Source organism: Hibiscus syriacus, unplaced genomic scaffold, assembly GCF_006381635.1.
Source record: "Hibiscus syriacus cultivar Baekdansim isolate YM2019G1 unplaced genomic scaffold, ASM638163v2 tig00111621_pilon, whole genome shotgun sequence".
NCBI lineage: Eukaryota > Viridiplantae > Streptophyta > Magnoliopsida > Malvales > Malvaceae > Hibiscus > Hibiscus syriacus.
The window spans coordinates 1,780,489-1,794,745 of NW_024063138.1; the positions used below are offsets into that span (position 1 = coordinate 1,780,489).

Sequence of the window (14,257 nt, forward strand, 5' to 3'; positions counted from 1 at the left end):
GAAAATGCAGCAATTATTATTATTTTTTCATTTTCACTGAAAACGGTGCTAACATTTTAATGTTTCTGCACTTCAACTCTCACTCCAGTCACAAGTTGTGGAGCGCCATTTCAATGATCTTTTTCAAAGATATGGAGAAATTATAGCACTTAATCTGACTGATAAAGTATGTTTCCATTCTCCCTTACCTTTGTAATCGAGTAAAAAAATCTAGCATGCAATTTGATTTTGCATATCTTTTGGCAAATGGTTGTCAAGAACTTCTGCACATAATCACATTTTACAAACTAATCCATGTTCTGCAAAAATAGTAATTATTACTTATTTGCCTGGCTGATTCAAATTTATAGAACAATTAGTATTAACGTCGTTACGTAAACAAGCTTTGATTCTTTTTATACAAAATTTCTTTATACTTCTAGCTAAGCAAATGTTTCAGCTTTCATTGATTTCAATATTGTAGCATGGTGATGAAGGTCAACTTAGTGCTGCATATGCGGCTGAGATGCAAAAGCTTCTAACTATGCTTCTTCAGATTTGCCTTCCCAGGTTTTCGGTGGTGGTGGTGGAAGAAGAAAGAGGAGGAGGAGGAGGAGGTCAACTGAGTGCTGCATATGATGCCGAGATGCAAAAGCTTCTAAGATTCCCCAGACATTCCTGCTCAGGTTTTTGTTGAGGAGGAGTAGGAGAGGAGGAGGAGCTTCCTCATACTCGCCTGCTCAGGTTTATGGTGCTGGCAGAAGAAAAAGAAAAGTAAAATGATCAGTCAAGCATACTAAATCAGTTGGTTTAACACATTATATCAACATTCCGTTACAACAATAATAGCCGTTAATGGAGATTGACCGATTTGTTATAAATCAACAACGTTAGTGATTAATTTATTATTTTTAAAACTTTAGTGAAAAAATAAAAATTTATTCAAACATTAATAATCTTTTGGTGTAGTTTACCTTTTCTTTTTCTTTATTATTAATTATCCAAACATGATCTTAATGTGAATGAAAAATAAAGAAAATGTACATAATCGAAAACTAAACAGCAGTTCTACAACTGAAAACTATATTAATCTTTCAAAAGCAGTCTCATTTTCGGCGCTTTTCTCGATATATCACTTATACCCTATATATTTTCCTGTCAAGTACCATTTAGACTATTTTTCTTGATCTAACATCCTTTGCAGTAAGATGCGCCCCTGTAATACGCTTTACGGTGATCTGGTACCACGTGGGGTAAGGCGCGCCCCCTGCAGCGCGTCTTATGTTGACATGGACACACGTGTCTAAAGCGCGGCCCCTGGGGCACGCCTTACGCCATGTGGGGCTATAGCACGGGGCAGAGGCCGCGCTTTTCAATTATCACATGCTCAATTATCAGACATGCATAATGCAAGGCGCGGTGCAGGGACCGCGTCTTGCATAATTTACCCGAACTTCTCGGCTTTAAAGCATCCTCTCTTGGCTATAAATAACTCTCTCTCCGTAAACTCTCTCACAATTCCCTCTCAACCGAGAAATTAATATAACAATCCTTTCAACCAGTAAATAACACCCAACAATCCTCTTATATTTGATTCAGAAGTTCGTTCGATATTTCGTTATAAAGTAATTTTATTATAATATTTTTTATTATACTTATTGTTTATTATGATTATTTGAAAAAAAAATATTATACTAATTGTTTTCAATTAATTTTTGTGCCAGTTCAAGGGGAAAGCGGGAGCATACGTCGAAATATTTTTGCGGTACATGTAATAATATAAAATTATATTATTTAAATTATTTATGTTTATGTGTAAATTTTATTGTGTTATACTTTCGTTCATATATTATTTATTTAAGCAAGTTTGTTTCAGTTGTTTTTTTGCAGATATAATATTGTCGCACTTTTAAACTCTAAGAATAGTGCGACTTTTAGCTATTGTTTATTATGATGGAGAAATTCGAGAAGATGAAACTGGCGTTGTTTTTGTATCAAATGAGCATGTTAAAATATCATTCAAGGGAAACATAACTCTTGAGGAGCTGATAACGAAGATTTCGAGGAAGGTTCATGTTGGAAGTAGTAGAAGAATGTCGTCGTTGCAGTACAGATTTCCATTATTGTTGCCATTAACTTCTACAACGTTCGAACTATCGAACAATGATGATGTTGAAATGATGGCTGATTCTCAAAGTAATTATTCAGACGCCGATATTGAGATGTATGCAAAGTTTGTTCGAGTGCGTGCTGTTTGGGGTCAGTCATTAGCTCTCACTATGGGCTGGCTGAACAAGTTTATCAAGTTGACAGCCCGACTATAGTAATGTGTAATGATTTTAATGTCATAATGGGAAATCCGCATCATGGTGTCGTGACATCAACTTCAATGGGGAGACATTCATCCGCAACTCCTTACGATATGTACCGAGGTAGGTCCACTAACAATCCGTATGGCAACATCACGTCCAGTTCAAGGGGAAGACATTCATCTGCAAATTTCTTTGACCTTAATATGGAGATGTCATCGATGCAACAATCTGTGCAGTTTCCATTTGACACGATGGCTTCAAGCTCTAGAGGGAGGCATTCAACTGCGAGCTTTTTCGATCTCAATATCGGTATGCCTTCTAGTTCAAGGGGAAGACGTGCAAGTAGTAGGTTCTTCGACCTAAATGTAGAGAGCATGGAGGAACCATCATATCCGCCAGAAGAATCACTTCGTGAGCCTGGTGCGGATGGTGTTGAGACTTGACTATTCATTCACCCAGAATCACCGCAATTCAACTCTGATGATGATGTAGATGAAGTTCCCTCAAATGTTGCACAAGCTGACCCTCCAGCACACATGTATGAAGCTGATTATGGTGCAATGTAAGAGCCAGAATTTACGGATATGCCTCATCTCGGTAACTATGGATATTACTCATTAATAAATAATGGTGATTTATCTTTAGGCATGGAGTTTTCAAGCAAAGAAGAAGCGATGATGGCTTTAAAAAATTACAATATCCATAATTATGTTCAATCAAGAGTCGACCGGTTAACGACAAAAAAATATGTATGCTACTGTGCCCGACGTGAAAACGGATGCAATTAGATGGTTCGCGTATCGAATAGGAAGAGGAAAAACAACAGATGGAAACTAACAGTATACAACGGTCCTCACACATGTTGTGATGGAGGGGTCAACCAAGATCATCCCAACTTAGACTCTGAAGTGATATGACAAGCCATCATGCCCATGGTAAAAGCAAGCTTTTATATAGATGTTGCTGTGTTGATTTCAGCTATACAATCGTAGTATGGGTACACTGTCTCCTATAAAAAAACTTGGTTGGCAAAACAAAATGCCATTGTCAAACTTCATGGCGAATGGGATGCATCTTACAACGAACTTCCAGGCTGGTTTAGGCAGGTACGGAGGTTGAATCCTGGGATAATTGTGGACTTCGAAACCTCCTATGCATACTATAATGATCGAGTTCTTTGCGATCAATGCCAATTCTATCAGATTTTTTGGACTTACCCAGAGTGCGTTAATGCTGTCAAATATTGCAATCATGTGGTCCAGATTGACAGGACTTTCTTGTATGAAAAATACAAGCACGTTTTATGATTGGTAGTCAATTCAACCTTAAAGGATGCACGTCACTTACCTATAGCGGCTTTGGTAAAAACTACATATGTAACACCCCAACCCGTACCGACCCGGATACGAGTTCGAGATATCACATTGACATTTCAAAACCTTTATTATTGTAAAATAACTGAACATTTGAACTTATATTAAGAAAATACGATCTTATATTGTTCAATTATGTTTGGTATAAAATTTTGAGATAAAAACGTATTTATGAACAGTGAAATACGATATGAACAGTGCAACAGTGCATCGATGCATTGCTACAGTGCATTGATGCACCAAACTTTCGAAGCAAAATTGTGCATCGATGCACTGTTACAGTGCATCGATGCACTGCTACAGTAACTTTCGTAAAACGTTCTTAAAACTCGTAAAAATTTAACTGTTCATTACTATACAATTTTCATTTACATAAACACGTTTAAAACATTACAAAACTCAATCGTATGACTTTTCAAAACCGATTAGAACGTATCGAATTTAATCCTTTATTTACATGTCAACCATTTTCCTTATTACAAAATACATACTATACATTTCTTTTCTGATCTGATCTTTGGAAAGGAGAACTGACCTGTCTTGCATAACTTTTATCAATTTTCCCCTTCTCGGAACCTATGTGTAAAACAATCACACGCTAAGTCGTTGAATTAATGAGGCATGAAAACATATGATATTACTCTACTGATATTAATGCATAAACAATTAATACTATCATATCATATAAAAGCATATACCATTTACAATACTTATCAGTACTCATATTATTATCACTAATTCCTTTATATCATGTAAGCATATACTGAACCTTTCTATACTCACCATCGAGCATCCATATCATTTTACAACAGAGCACACATAGTATCATATCAAGTTATTGATTGTCTTTAAAGATCATGTATTAGCCTATGTATACTTTTGAGAACTTAATGTATGTGAGTACATTGAGGTTGTGCACCACTATGTTGTCACCACAGCTCGTATAAATGTCTCGAAGGACCTATCCAGAGGTCATAAAGAACCTCGGCAACTGTCCATAGGTCCCGAAGAACCTAGGTAATTGTCCATATGTTCCTTGGAACATAGGTATACTATCCATATGTCTCGAAAGACATAGGTAATTCTGTCTATATATTCCGTAGAACATAGGTATACTGTCCATATGTCCTGAAAGACATAGGTAATTTTGTCCATATGTTCCGTAGAACATAGGTATATTATCCATATGTCCCGAAAGACATAGGAAATTCTGTCTATATGTTCCGTAGAACATATGTATACTGTCTATATGTCCCGAAAGACATAGGTAATTCTGTCCATATGTTTCGTAGAACATAGGTAATCCCTCGACTCTTGGCATGCCAACTATACCACTAGCTCTCACATTACATAACATGGGTATTATCATTTGTAACATTTCATATCACTTATTCTTTCTCTTCTGTCACGTACCACATGTATGTGTAAACATATATCTTATATACATATAACTCATAACTCTTTAATTTCATATCATGTAATACCCTTACAGAGTATTATATCTTCTTATCATGTATTTCATGTCACATGTTCTTGCTTTCATAGAGTCACATAGCTCATGTCAGTTAGTCACTTATGTTCACATATCGCATTCATATCACATAGTCACATTTCATATAACGCTGATATTACATATTCCTATAATTACTTATATCAATATCACATATTCATATCACCTCATTCTTTCACATAGCTCTTTATCACATTTCATGTAATCACATATTTCTTATCTCCTATTTTATTCTCAAATATTCACATAACTTGGATCAAATATACATATAGTCAAGTAAATCACTTTTTCCTAGCTTATATCAACTTTTCATGTCATTTCACACTTCTTGTTACATTGCTTATATCTTACTCTTATGCCTTCTTATATACATATATTCACATATATATATATCATTTCGGTATTTTTATTTTTATTCTATCATCACCATTAATCCCTTTTGCTTACCATTTTCATATCCATAACATCTATATATATCATAATAAACACATACTTATATGGATTTATGCATTTTACTATTGGAAATAGACTTATCACAAGTCTTAATTTCCATTGAACATCATATATTAAATAATGTGCACTCACCTTAGCCTTGCTTGCTTTGAATAAATCCTAATCATTCGATTGTTCCGAAAACTCGTTTAGGCTCAATATCTATATAAACATAATTTCCGAGATGATTATCAAAAGCCTAAACCTTATAACTTGATATTAATAACTCGGGCTAATTTAATAAGCCAAATTTCAACTTTTCCTTTAGGAGTGTATCGATGCACTATGGGTGCATCGGTACACAAAATAGCTTCAAAATATCCATGCATCGATGCACCTACCCATAAATCATTGTTCATTACACGAAAATTCACTCTTTCAACTTCAATTCTTCCAGTTTCATTCCCTTTCATATTCTTAACTCAAATATACATGCTTAAACTCATTTATATCTATTTATTCCATCTTAAACCTCAAAATTCTATTCTCCATATAGAAATCAATAATCATACCAAATTTTCCATGTTATCAAAACTTAATTCTAACACTTTTAACTTCTTATTCTCATAGATGACAAGTCAAATTTATCCTCCAAATTCATTTAAACATTCTTATTCAAAATTTCTCTTAAAAACCCATTTTCTTTAATCTATCATAACTCCTTTATCTTTTGATTTTAAGATAACTTAAGCTTTTCTTAAGCTTAGTTATCATCTAAGGATCAAAACCCAACCTTTAATTGAACAAATAATCAACTAATGAGGAAACTTACCTTTTGCTTGAGCTTTCACGTGGAGAAGAGAAGAAGATGAAGAAGAGAATTGCTTGGAAGCTTAACTCTTCAATCATTCCCCACATGGGTATTATAATACTCATTAATTATTATTTAATTATTTTCCTTGTTCAATTACTTATTTGCCCTTTGACTCCTTTAATATTTACTAACAACTTTCAGGAAATATCTCCACATAAATCATTGAACTATTCAACTATTCTACTTTTATCCCTAAATTCTGGAAATTTACAATTTAATCACTAACCCTTAATTTGGGATGTTACAATATATTTTTGTTTGGGGGCGTTTTTTGTGAAGTTCGGGGGATAAGCTCAAACCTGGATGTAAGACATCATGTCTATCACCCTAGATTAGTTGCAGATCTAGAAAAAAATTTGTTGCATCAAATGGAATATCTGTAACAAGCTTCTCTAGAAGACATGAAATGTTTCGTGTCATATAGTTGACACGACCTCTTCAAGGGATTGAAGCTGTGTCGTTAAGAGTAAATCTACGGGACAGAACGTGCGACTGCGGGTTTTTTCAAGCTCTGAAGTATCTATGCTCTCATTTGATAGTAGCTTGCTCGCATACACGTCAAGACTATAACTATTTTTTGGATCCTGTTTACCTACTATCTGAAGTTTTTAAGGTATACGAATTTGAGTTCCCCCATAGGTAATGACAAAGACCCTGATGAGGTTCAGGATTGACTTCCGATTGTACCAAATTCAACTTTATTGAGGGAGCAAGGTCATCCAAAATTCAATCGAATTCATTGTGATATGGATATTCGAGAATGATCTAGACAAGACAGAAGATGTGGACATTGTAGAAACCCAAGACACACTAGAAAAACATGTCAACTTCTGATGTCATCAAATAACAATTGATGAGGAACTGATGTAGTTGTTTATCAATTAAGAATTCTTGTACTTTAATTTGCATTTACTTCAAGTTAATGTCATTCGATAACTGCTGATGAAGATTAAAAAAACGATACAAGAATATGAGATTGGACGTTGACGTTATATGTGATTATAATAAAAGAGATAATAAGTGACAAATTGAAGAAAGTTATCGAACACAATTATTAAATTTTATCAAACTAATAACAATTTGGTATTTGAATATAATTTTAAATACAAAAAACTTACAATAAGTATTAAATGGTAAATGATAAACAAATTACAATAACTGATATTAAATGGTAATAAACAAAATTAACCAAAATACATTAACAAAAAGTCCAACAAATTTAACAAAATAAATTAAAATAAATCCAACCAAATTAATGAAATAAAGTAAGTATTAAATGATAAATAATAAAAAATTACAATAAACAACTAAATACAAATATAACAAAAAAGTAAAATCTATCGATGTATGCGACGTGAATGTGTTCTGCAGGGCAGTGGCTGTCGGTCTCGAGGAGGATTTCTTCGTATCACTGGTTGTGACTCATCGCTGTCATCATCATCACCATTGTCGTCGTCGTCGTGAGCAGCTACATTAGGTTGATGAGGAGCTGATGACGATGAAGCACCTCCATAGAATAAGGACCCTGGAGGTGTATGACTGACTATCCCACCAGCCTACGAAAACTGGAAAAACTCATAAAACCCAGACATTGATGAGTGAGAAAACTGTTCAGGATGTGTCTGTGCTGCGGCCATGGGTGATGAGGCTGAACCTACCAAAATGTGGGCATATGAACCCCAAGTCATATATACAAACATAGACCTATAATATCCTCCAGGATAGGTCATAAAACTCTGTGACAGTGGCGACGACGGGGTCATAAAACCAGGTGACAGTGGCGGCAGCGGTATCGGGTAAGGGAATGGTGGTGGTGACACATATATGGTTGCGGTATGTAAGTCGCTGTAGACGGTGGTTGCTGTAAAGGTCCTACTGGTGCAGCTGAGGATGAACCAGAAGCACCTGCTCTCTGTCCACGAGTCGGGGGACGATGGTGCTGTGTCGGTGAACGTCTCTGTCGACGTCGCTAAAAGATATGCCCTCGTGCATCCTTGAAAAGCAGAAACAGTTTCCTATTACTATTGAATCACTCATAATAATCGTCAGGAACCATCAAGAGGTCAGTAAAAATGGGCTCTCTACGGGAAAGGCGTCGATGTCGATCCTCCCACAACACGACCCACTCATGATGCCTCACCAGCCAATCTGTATCGGTCTTGCCGCGTCTATTTATGCTATGCAACTCGTCCATATTGTGAGGTGCTTCCGGAATTGGTTGAAAACAACCAAATTATGGGAGCATGCGATCAGTGGAGTGCCACTCGATGATCGCATAACAGATCAAATGGACCATCACCATCCAAACATCTGAGGGGCCACTCAACTCAGGTGGGATCATCATCCTCACATCATCATTAGAATATGACATCCATTCAAACTAAAATAAATATATATAATTTTTATCAAAATAATAATATAATTATATAACTATAATCTAAAATCAATTTTTAAACATTAAAACGCATACCTGTGTGCCAACCTTCTGATCGATTAGAACCCTAATTTTTTCTAAATCATCAGGTAGCTCCTGATGATTTTTCCTATCAGTAGACCACTTATTCAAGGGAAAAAATTTATTATACACAGTATAAAATGATTAATATATGAAATCAGTTTTATAATTACCTCAATAATAGCGGAAATACGAATGGGTTCTTGACAACGGGACATAAAAAAGGCAATCGATACCATGTTCAAGACTGCAGCAGCAGGAGACATCCGCCGATAGCATTTTTCCTGTAGTCAGTGGCTCGACAAATCTCCTTGTACAGGAAAGCCAAAACTGCCAAGCCCCAACTGAGTGATCTGGCTAGATAAAAGTCGCCAAGATGTCGCAACCACATACAGTGAACTTGGTTGCGCGATTTGTCCGGCATCAGCAACCCTCCTATCAGCTGCAGTATGCATGCTCATGCATACATTTTAACTTCATCATCAGAGGTGTCCTCGCTCAACTCCCGAAAATTGGCATCTAACCAATTTAACGATATCTGACCACCGTTAAAACTTTCCGGGACACGTCCTAGATACTCCCGGCAAAAAACAGTCCACGAACCGTGCGCCATCCTTGATATCATATCTCCATCCACCGGAAGCCCCAGGTGCATAGAAACATCCTCAAGTGTAATAGTGTACTCTCCGCACGAAAGATGGAATGTGTGGGTCTCCGACCACCGCTCCACTAAGGCAACAATAAGGTCTGGTTCTATCGTACAATGACCCTCATATCTACCTATGTGACCGAATCCATCCTCTACTAAATACGGCAAGACACGGCTAGGTATCACTAACTTAAGGTTCCTAATAAAATGATCTAATACACAATCCCTCTCCTAAAATTAAATAATTATAAAAATTAATTTTTAAACTAATAATCATGCATTAAATAAATAAATAAATTATAACTAATAATTTAAATTAATTTAAAACGTTAAAATGTTATCGTATCAGCAAAATGTGGCGATATATGATTTTCATCCAAGCGAAGTAGACCGCCTTCCATTTTATATCTTTAAAAAAATTAATTAGATAAAATATTAAAAAAATTAAATACTTAAATAAATTAAAAACAAAATATTAAATATAATAAAATATACCTTAAACAGTTATAAGAGAATATAAGAGTATTTGAGAAAAGTTGAGAGGATTTAGTGTGATGAAAGTGATTGAGAATGAGGGTATTTATAGAGAGGTGGTGGGGGTGTGAACGGCCGGGGTAGGTGGGTAATTAAACCTAAGGTGAGCCGCAGGGGGCGCCTTTCTGACGCGTGTTAGATTTAAAGGTAAGGCACGCCTTTCTGACGCCTGTTAGATTTAAAGGTAAGGCGCGCCGCAGGGGCCGCGCTTTACATACGTGTTTCCCAACTCAGCATAAAGTGCGTTTCAGGGAGAGCGCCTTACCCACGTGGCGCCAGATCAGCGTAAAACGGGTTGCAGGGTCGCGCCTTACTGCAAAGGATGTTAGATCAAGAAAAATAGTCTGAAGGGTGCCTGATAGAGAAATATATAAGGTATAGATGATTTTTCAGGAAAAATGCCCTCATTTTCGAGACTGACAATTAGGTTAAGGACTCTATTTTCATAATCAGAAATAGAATTCAAATATTTATTAATTTGTATCTATATAAATAATACAAGTTTAGACAATAACTATTTAAAATATATATAAATATTTATTCTAAAACTATAACGGATAAGAAATTGGAGTATAAATTTAAATATCACTCGAATAATACCCAAATGTTAATATTAAGGGCTAGAACAATAGCAAATAGAAAGAATGCAATGGAAATGCATCTATATAACATATTTAATTTTTCAACAAAGAATAAAATTACATTTATATATAAATATTATCTTATAATTACTTTTTTTTTTTAAATAATAACTTTTCGTAACTTTAAAAAATCCTATCGTCAATAAGTTTTCAAAGATTAAAGAATTAAATAAATTTGATAATTAAACTTTACTCTTTCTTATTTTATTCACTATATTTTAATTCTTTTTAATTTTTTTATTAAATTTAATACATTAATTTTTTGTCACTTAATTATAAATAGACTTTTATATAGATATAAAACGACGACGTTTTAATAATTTTTTTAAATGATGTAGTTTTAACACCGTTAATTATTTAATGGTAGAATGGCAAAAATTTAATTTACTAAATTCAGTAAAAAATTTAAAAATTGAACAAAATAAGAGAGAATAAAATGTAATGATAAAATTTATAGTTTACCTAGTGAAAAGTCAATCTATGATAATAGAACCGAGACAGAGGGAATAAAAAAAGAAGAAGCAAGAGGCAGTGTTATGTTTTCCTCAAATCCACCACAATCACACTAATGTTGTCTCTGCTACCCCGAGACATTGCAAGCTCAACCAACATGGCGGCTGCTTCGGCAGCACGATTTTGATTCACAACGTCAGCCGACTTGCTCCTTATTTGACCGTTGAGACAACGCCTCGCTACTCGGCACGCAACTTCATTCGATACGACATCCCACAGTCCGTCAGTAGCGAGTATGAGGAACTCGTCACGAGAGGTTAGCTCATGTACGGTTACTTCCGGCTTGCAGATCACAAATGGTTTAAGGTACTGATCACCTGCATGCATTCAAAATTCCAATTCTTGAAGTATATTTATATGTTGCATGTGGGTGAAGAAAATTTAGTTTACCTATGGATCTTGAAGTTGCGAGTACCCCAAGTACTCGATATCCATTCCAATTTATAGCCCTACCACCAGCGGCTTCAACTCTCTCCAACTCATCAGCTCTGTCGGGCTTTGCAAAAACAAAGAAATGTCAATCGACACATATGTAGAGACGGAGTGAACTTATAAAATTTTAAATAAAAGACGAAAAGATAATTTCAATATAGAATATAAAAAAAATATCTAAAATATATAATGATTTGAACTTTTTTTTCTATGTATTTTATAGTGAAAATTTATTTTCGCTCCCTCATAAAATTTTAAAAGTTCAAATCTATTATCGCTCCATCATACAATTTTAAAAGTTAACTCCTTAATATAAAATTTATTTCCGTCATTATCTCTAAAGTTATGAAACCGTCTAAATGCTAATATGGACTTTAAAATCTCACATCAAATAAATATTTAAACCGTTGATGCAGTTAACAAATTTTACCTGATTACACTAATATCATCATGAAATGATTAAATTACTTTATTCTTAATAATATAAGGACTAATTTATAGTTTTTCCTATAATATACAAACTAAGTAGATACCTTGTAATATAGTGGCGTTTTTTCCTCCAGAATGCTTAGGGACCAAGTTGTAATTATAAAAGTAGTGCATCACATTAATAATAGTTTGGCAACAGATAGTATATAAACATAATCATTAAGCATCAGTAGCAAAGTGCAGAAAAAGAGTAAATAAAATGTCAAAGAGAAAAGGGGCCAAATTGAAACTCTTAAATTTGTATAATAATAGCAACATTAACCATAATCCTACGGCTTCCCCTACTTATAATTAGGATGGACGTAAAAATGTGTGTAAGTGATACAAATTTAAGGAGTTATACTAAAAATTTATGAATTATAAAATTAGATAATCAATAAAAAATAAAAAAATAAAAAAATATAAGAAAATTTAAAATTTTTAAGGGATGGGACGACACTTCAATACCCTCTCGATCCATCCCGATTATAATGAAATCATTTAGTGAGTTGTTTCCTCTTTCGCAGTAAAATTATTCTTTATTAACCTTTGTTATCAACAAAATTAACTATTAACTTTTTAGTATTTAAAAGTTATTATTGATAAAATAAAATAAAAATTATATGTAATTTTGAATTTCTTCACTGGTCTCCAACTAAATTTGAAACATGCCATATATATATAACTGTAAAAGACATAAACATGGTTTGAAATAATAAATATTTGTTACCTTGTGATCAAAAGACAAGGCCGTAGCAACACCGCCCCTGGACAAAACAGCTCTGGAATCCCCGCAATTGGCCACTACTAACCTCCCGTTACCGACCACCGCCACAACCGCCGTTGACCCCACCATCTCCTCCGCCAACCTCCCTTTATTCACCTCTTGATCCATCTTCTCAAAGCATCTCTCCATCGTTGTTCCCCAATCAATCCCACTCCCTTTCTTATTATCCTCTGCCATTTCCTCCACCAACAGTTTATGCAACCTTTCTTTACACTCCTCCGCCACCCTGAACCCCCCATGCCCGTCATAAACTCCATAAAAATCAAACTTTTCCCCTCCTTTGTCCATAAAACCTAACTCCACTTTCACCGCATCTTCCATTTCGCATCTCCGACCAATAACCGACAGTAACCCATGAGACGTGCGCGTTAAAGTTTGCACATCGTCGTTTTTCTTGCGAGTTTTCTCTACAAAACCAGCTAAAACGATGCCTCCCCCATCTGAAGTTGATTGATTGGACGGAGAAGAAGACAATGAAAGTGATATTTCTTTTGAACCGTTGCTTGGTTTTGATCCATGAAGACGATCATAGTCTTTATCGCCGCTGTTTTTGTTCTCTGTGATGGTTATATTCGTCATCGTCTCACATGTATACTTCAACCTTCTAATTTCCAACCTTCTCCGGCGATCATTCTTGGTTCTGATGACCGTAAGCCGGCTGATTTCACCGGGATCCGACGCCGTTTTCCGGGGATATTTGGTCAATGTCGAGTGAAGCTTCGGTATTTTCTCGTTCATTGGAGTTTTTATTTTTCTCTTTCTTCTGCATGAAAATCGAAAGATAAAGCGACAACTGGAGAACATAAATTGAATGAAGTTGATATCGATAGGGTAGGGGTAAAAAAGCATGGAATATTGACCGTCGGATTTCGTACGATGGGATAGATGGTAGCCACATGGAGATTTATGTGCCACGGACTCCGATTTTTCAAAGGATGGATGTGGACGGTTACAATTTCTCTACAAAACACGTGGAACTTGGATCTGGCAGTTAGTGATTCGGGCGAGGAGGGGCCCACTAGGGATCTCTAGAAATCGTATTACGTGGCGGTGTGGTGCTTTTAGAAGGACGTAAGTTGTTAAAAATGTGTTTGTGTCCGACAAGGAAGGTTGACCTGATGATAAAGAGATGGGACACGTGTTGAGCTGTCGTAGGTGAGGTGTGATATTTGGACCTCGTACATCGGGCCATGTTTTAAGTCCCACTTTCTTATTTTTCGTGTCCAAATCTAATATGAATCAAATGATCTCAAAAATAAAGAATTATTGTTATTTTTTAATATTTTTATTTTAAATAT

At 35.2% G+C, this 14,257-nt stretch overlaps 1 protein-coding gene across 1 annotated transcript; it reads right to left on the minus strand.

Moving 5' to 3' along the window:
- Positions 1 to 11,181: 11,181 nt before the first annotated feature.
- LOC120165962 (protein phosphatase 2C 51-like) lies at positions 11,182 to 13,740 on the minus strand. The gene is made up of 3 exons (XM_039175391.1): positions 12,903 to 13,740; positions 11,663 to 11,768; positions 11,182 to 11,589 (listed from the first exon to the last, which is right to left on the minus strand). The coding sequence occupies exons 1-3, from the start codon at positions 13,695 to 13,697 to the stop codon at positions 11,294 to 11,296; spliced, it is 1,197 nt and encodes a 398-aa protein (XP_039031322.1). The 5' UTR covers positions 13,698 to 13,740; the 3' UTR covers positions 11,182 to 11,293.
- Positions 13,741 to 14,257: the final 517 nt, after the last annotated feature.

Excerpts from the sequence above, each read along its gene's own strand:
- LOC120165962 (XM_039175391.1), bottom strand. The coding sequence starts at position 13,697 with ATGAACGAGAAAATACCGAAGCTTCACTCGACATTGACCAAATATCCC. Across the intron at positions 11,769-12,902 it reads CCTTGTCTTTTGATCACAAG|CCCGACAGAGCTGATGAGTT; the intron begins GTAACAAATATT and ends GTTTTTGCAAAG. Across the intron at positions 11,590-11,662 it reads CGCAACTTCAAGATCCATAG|GTGATCAGTACCTTAAACCA; the intron begins GTAAACTAAATT and ends GAATGCATGCAG.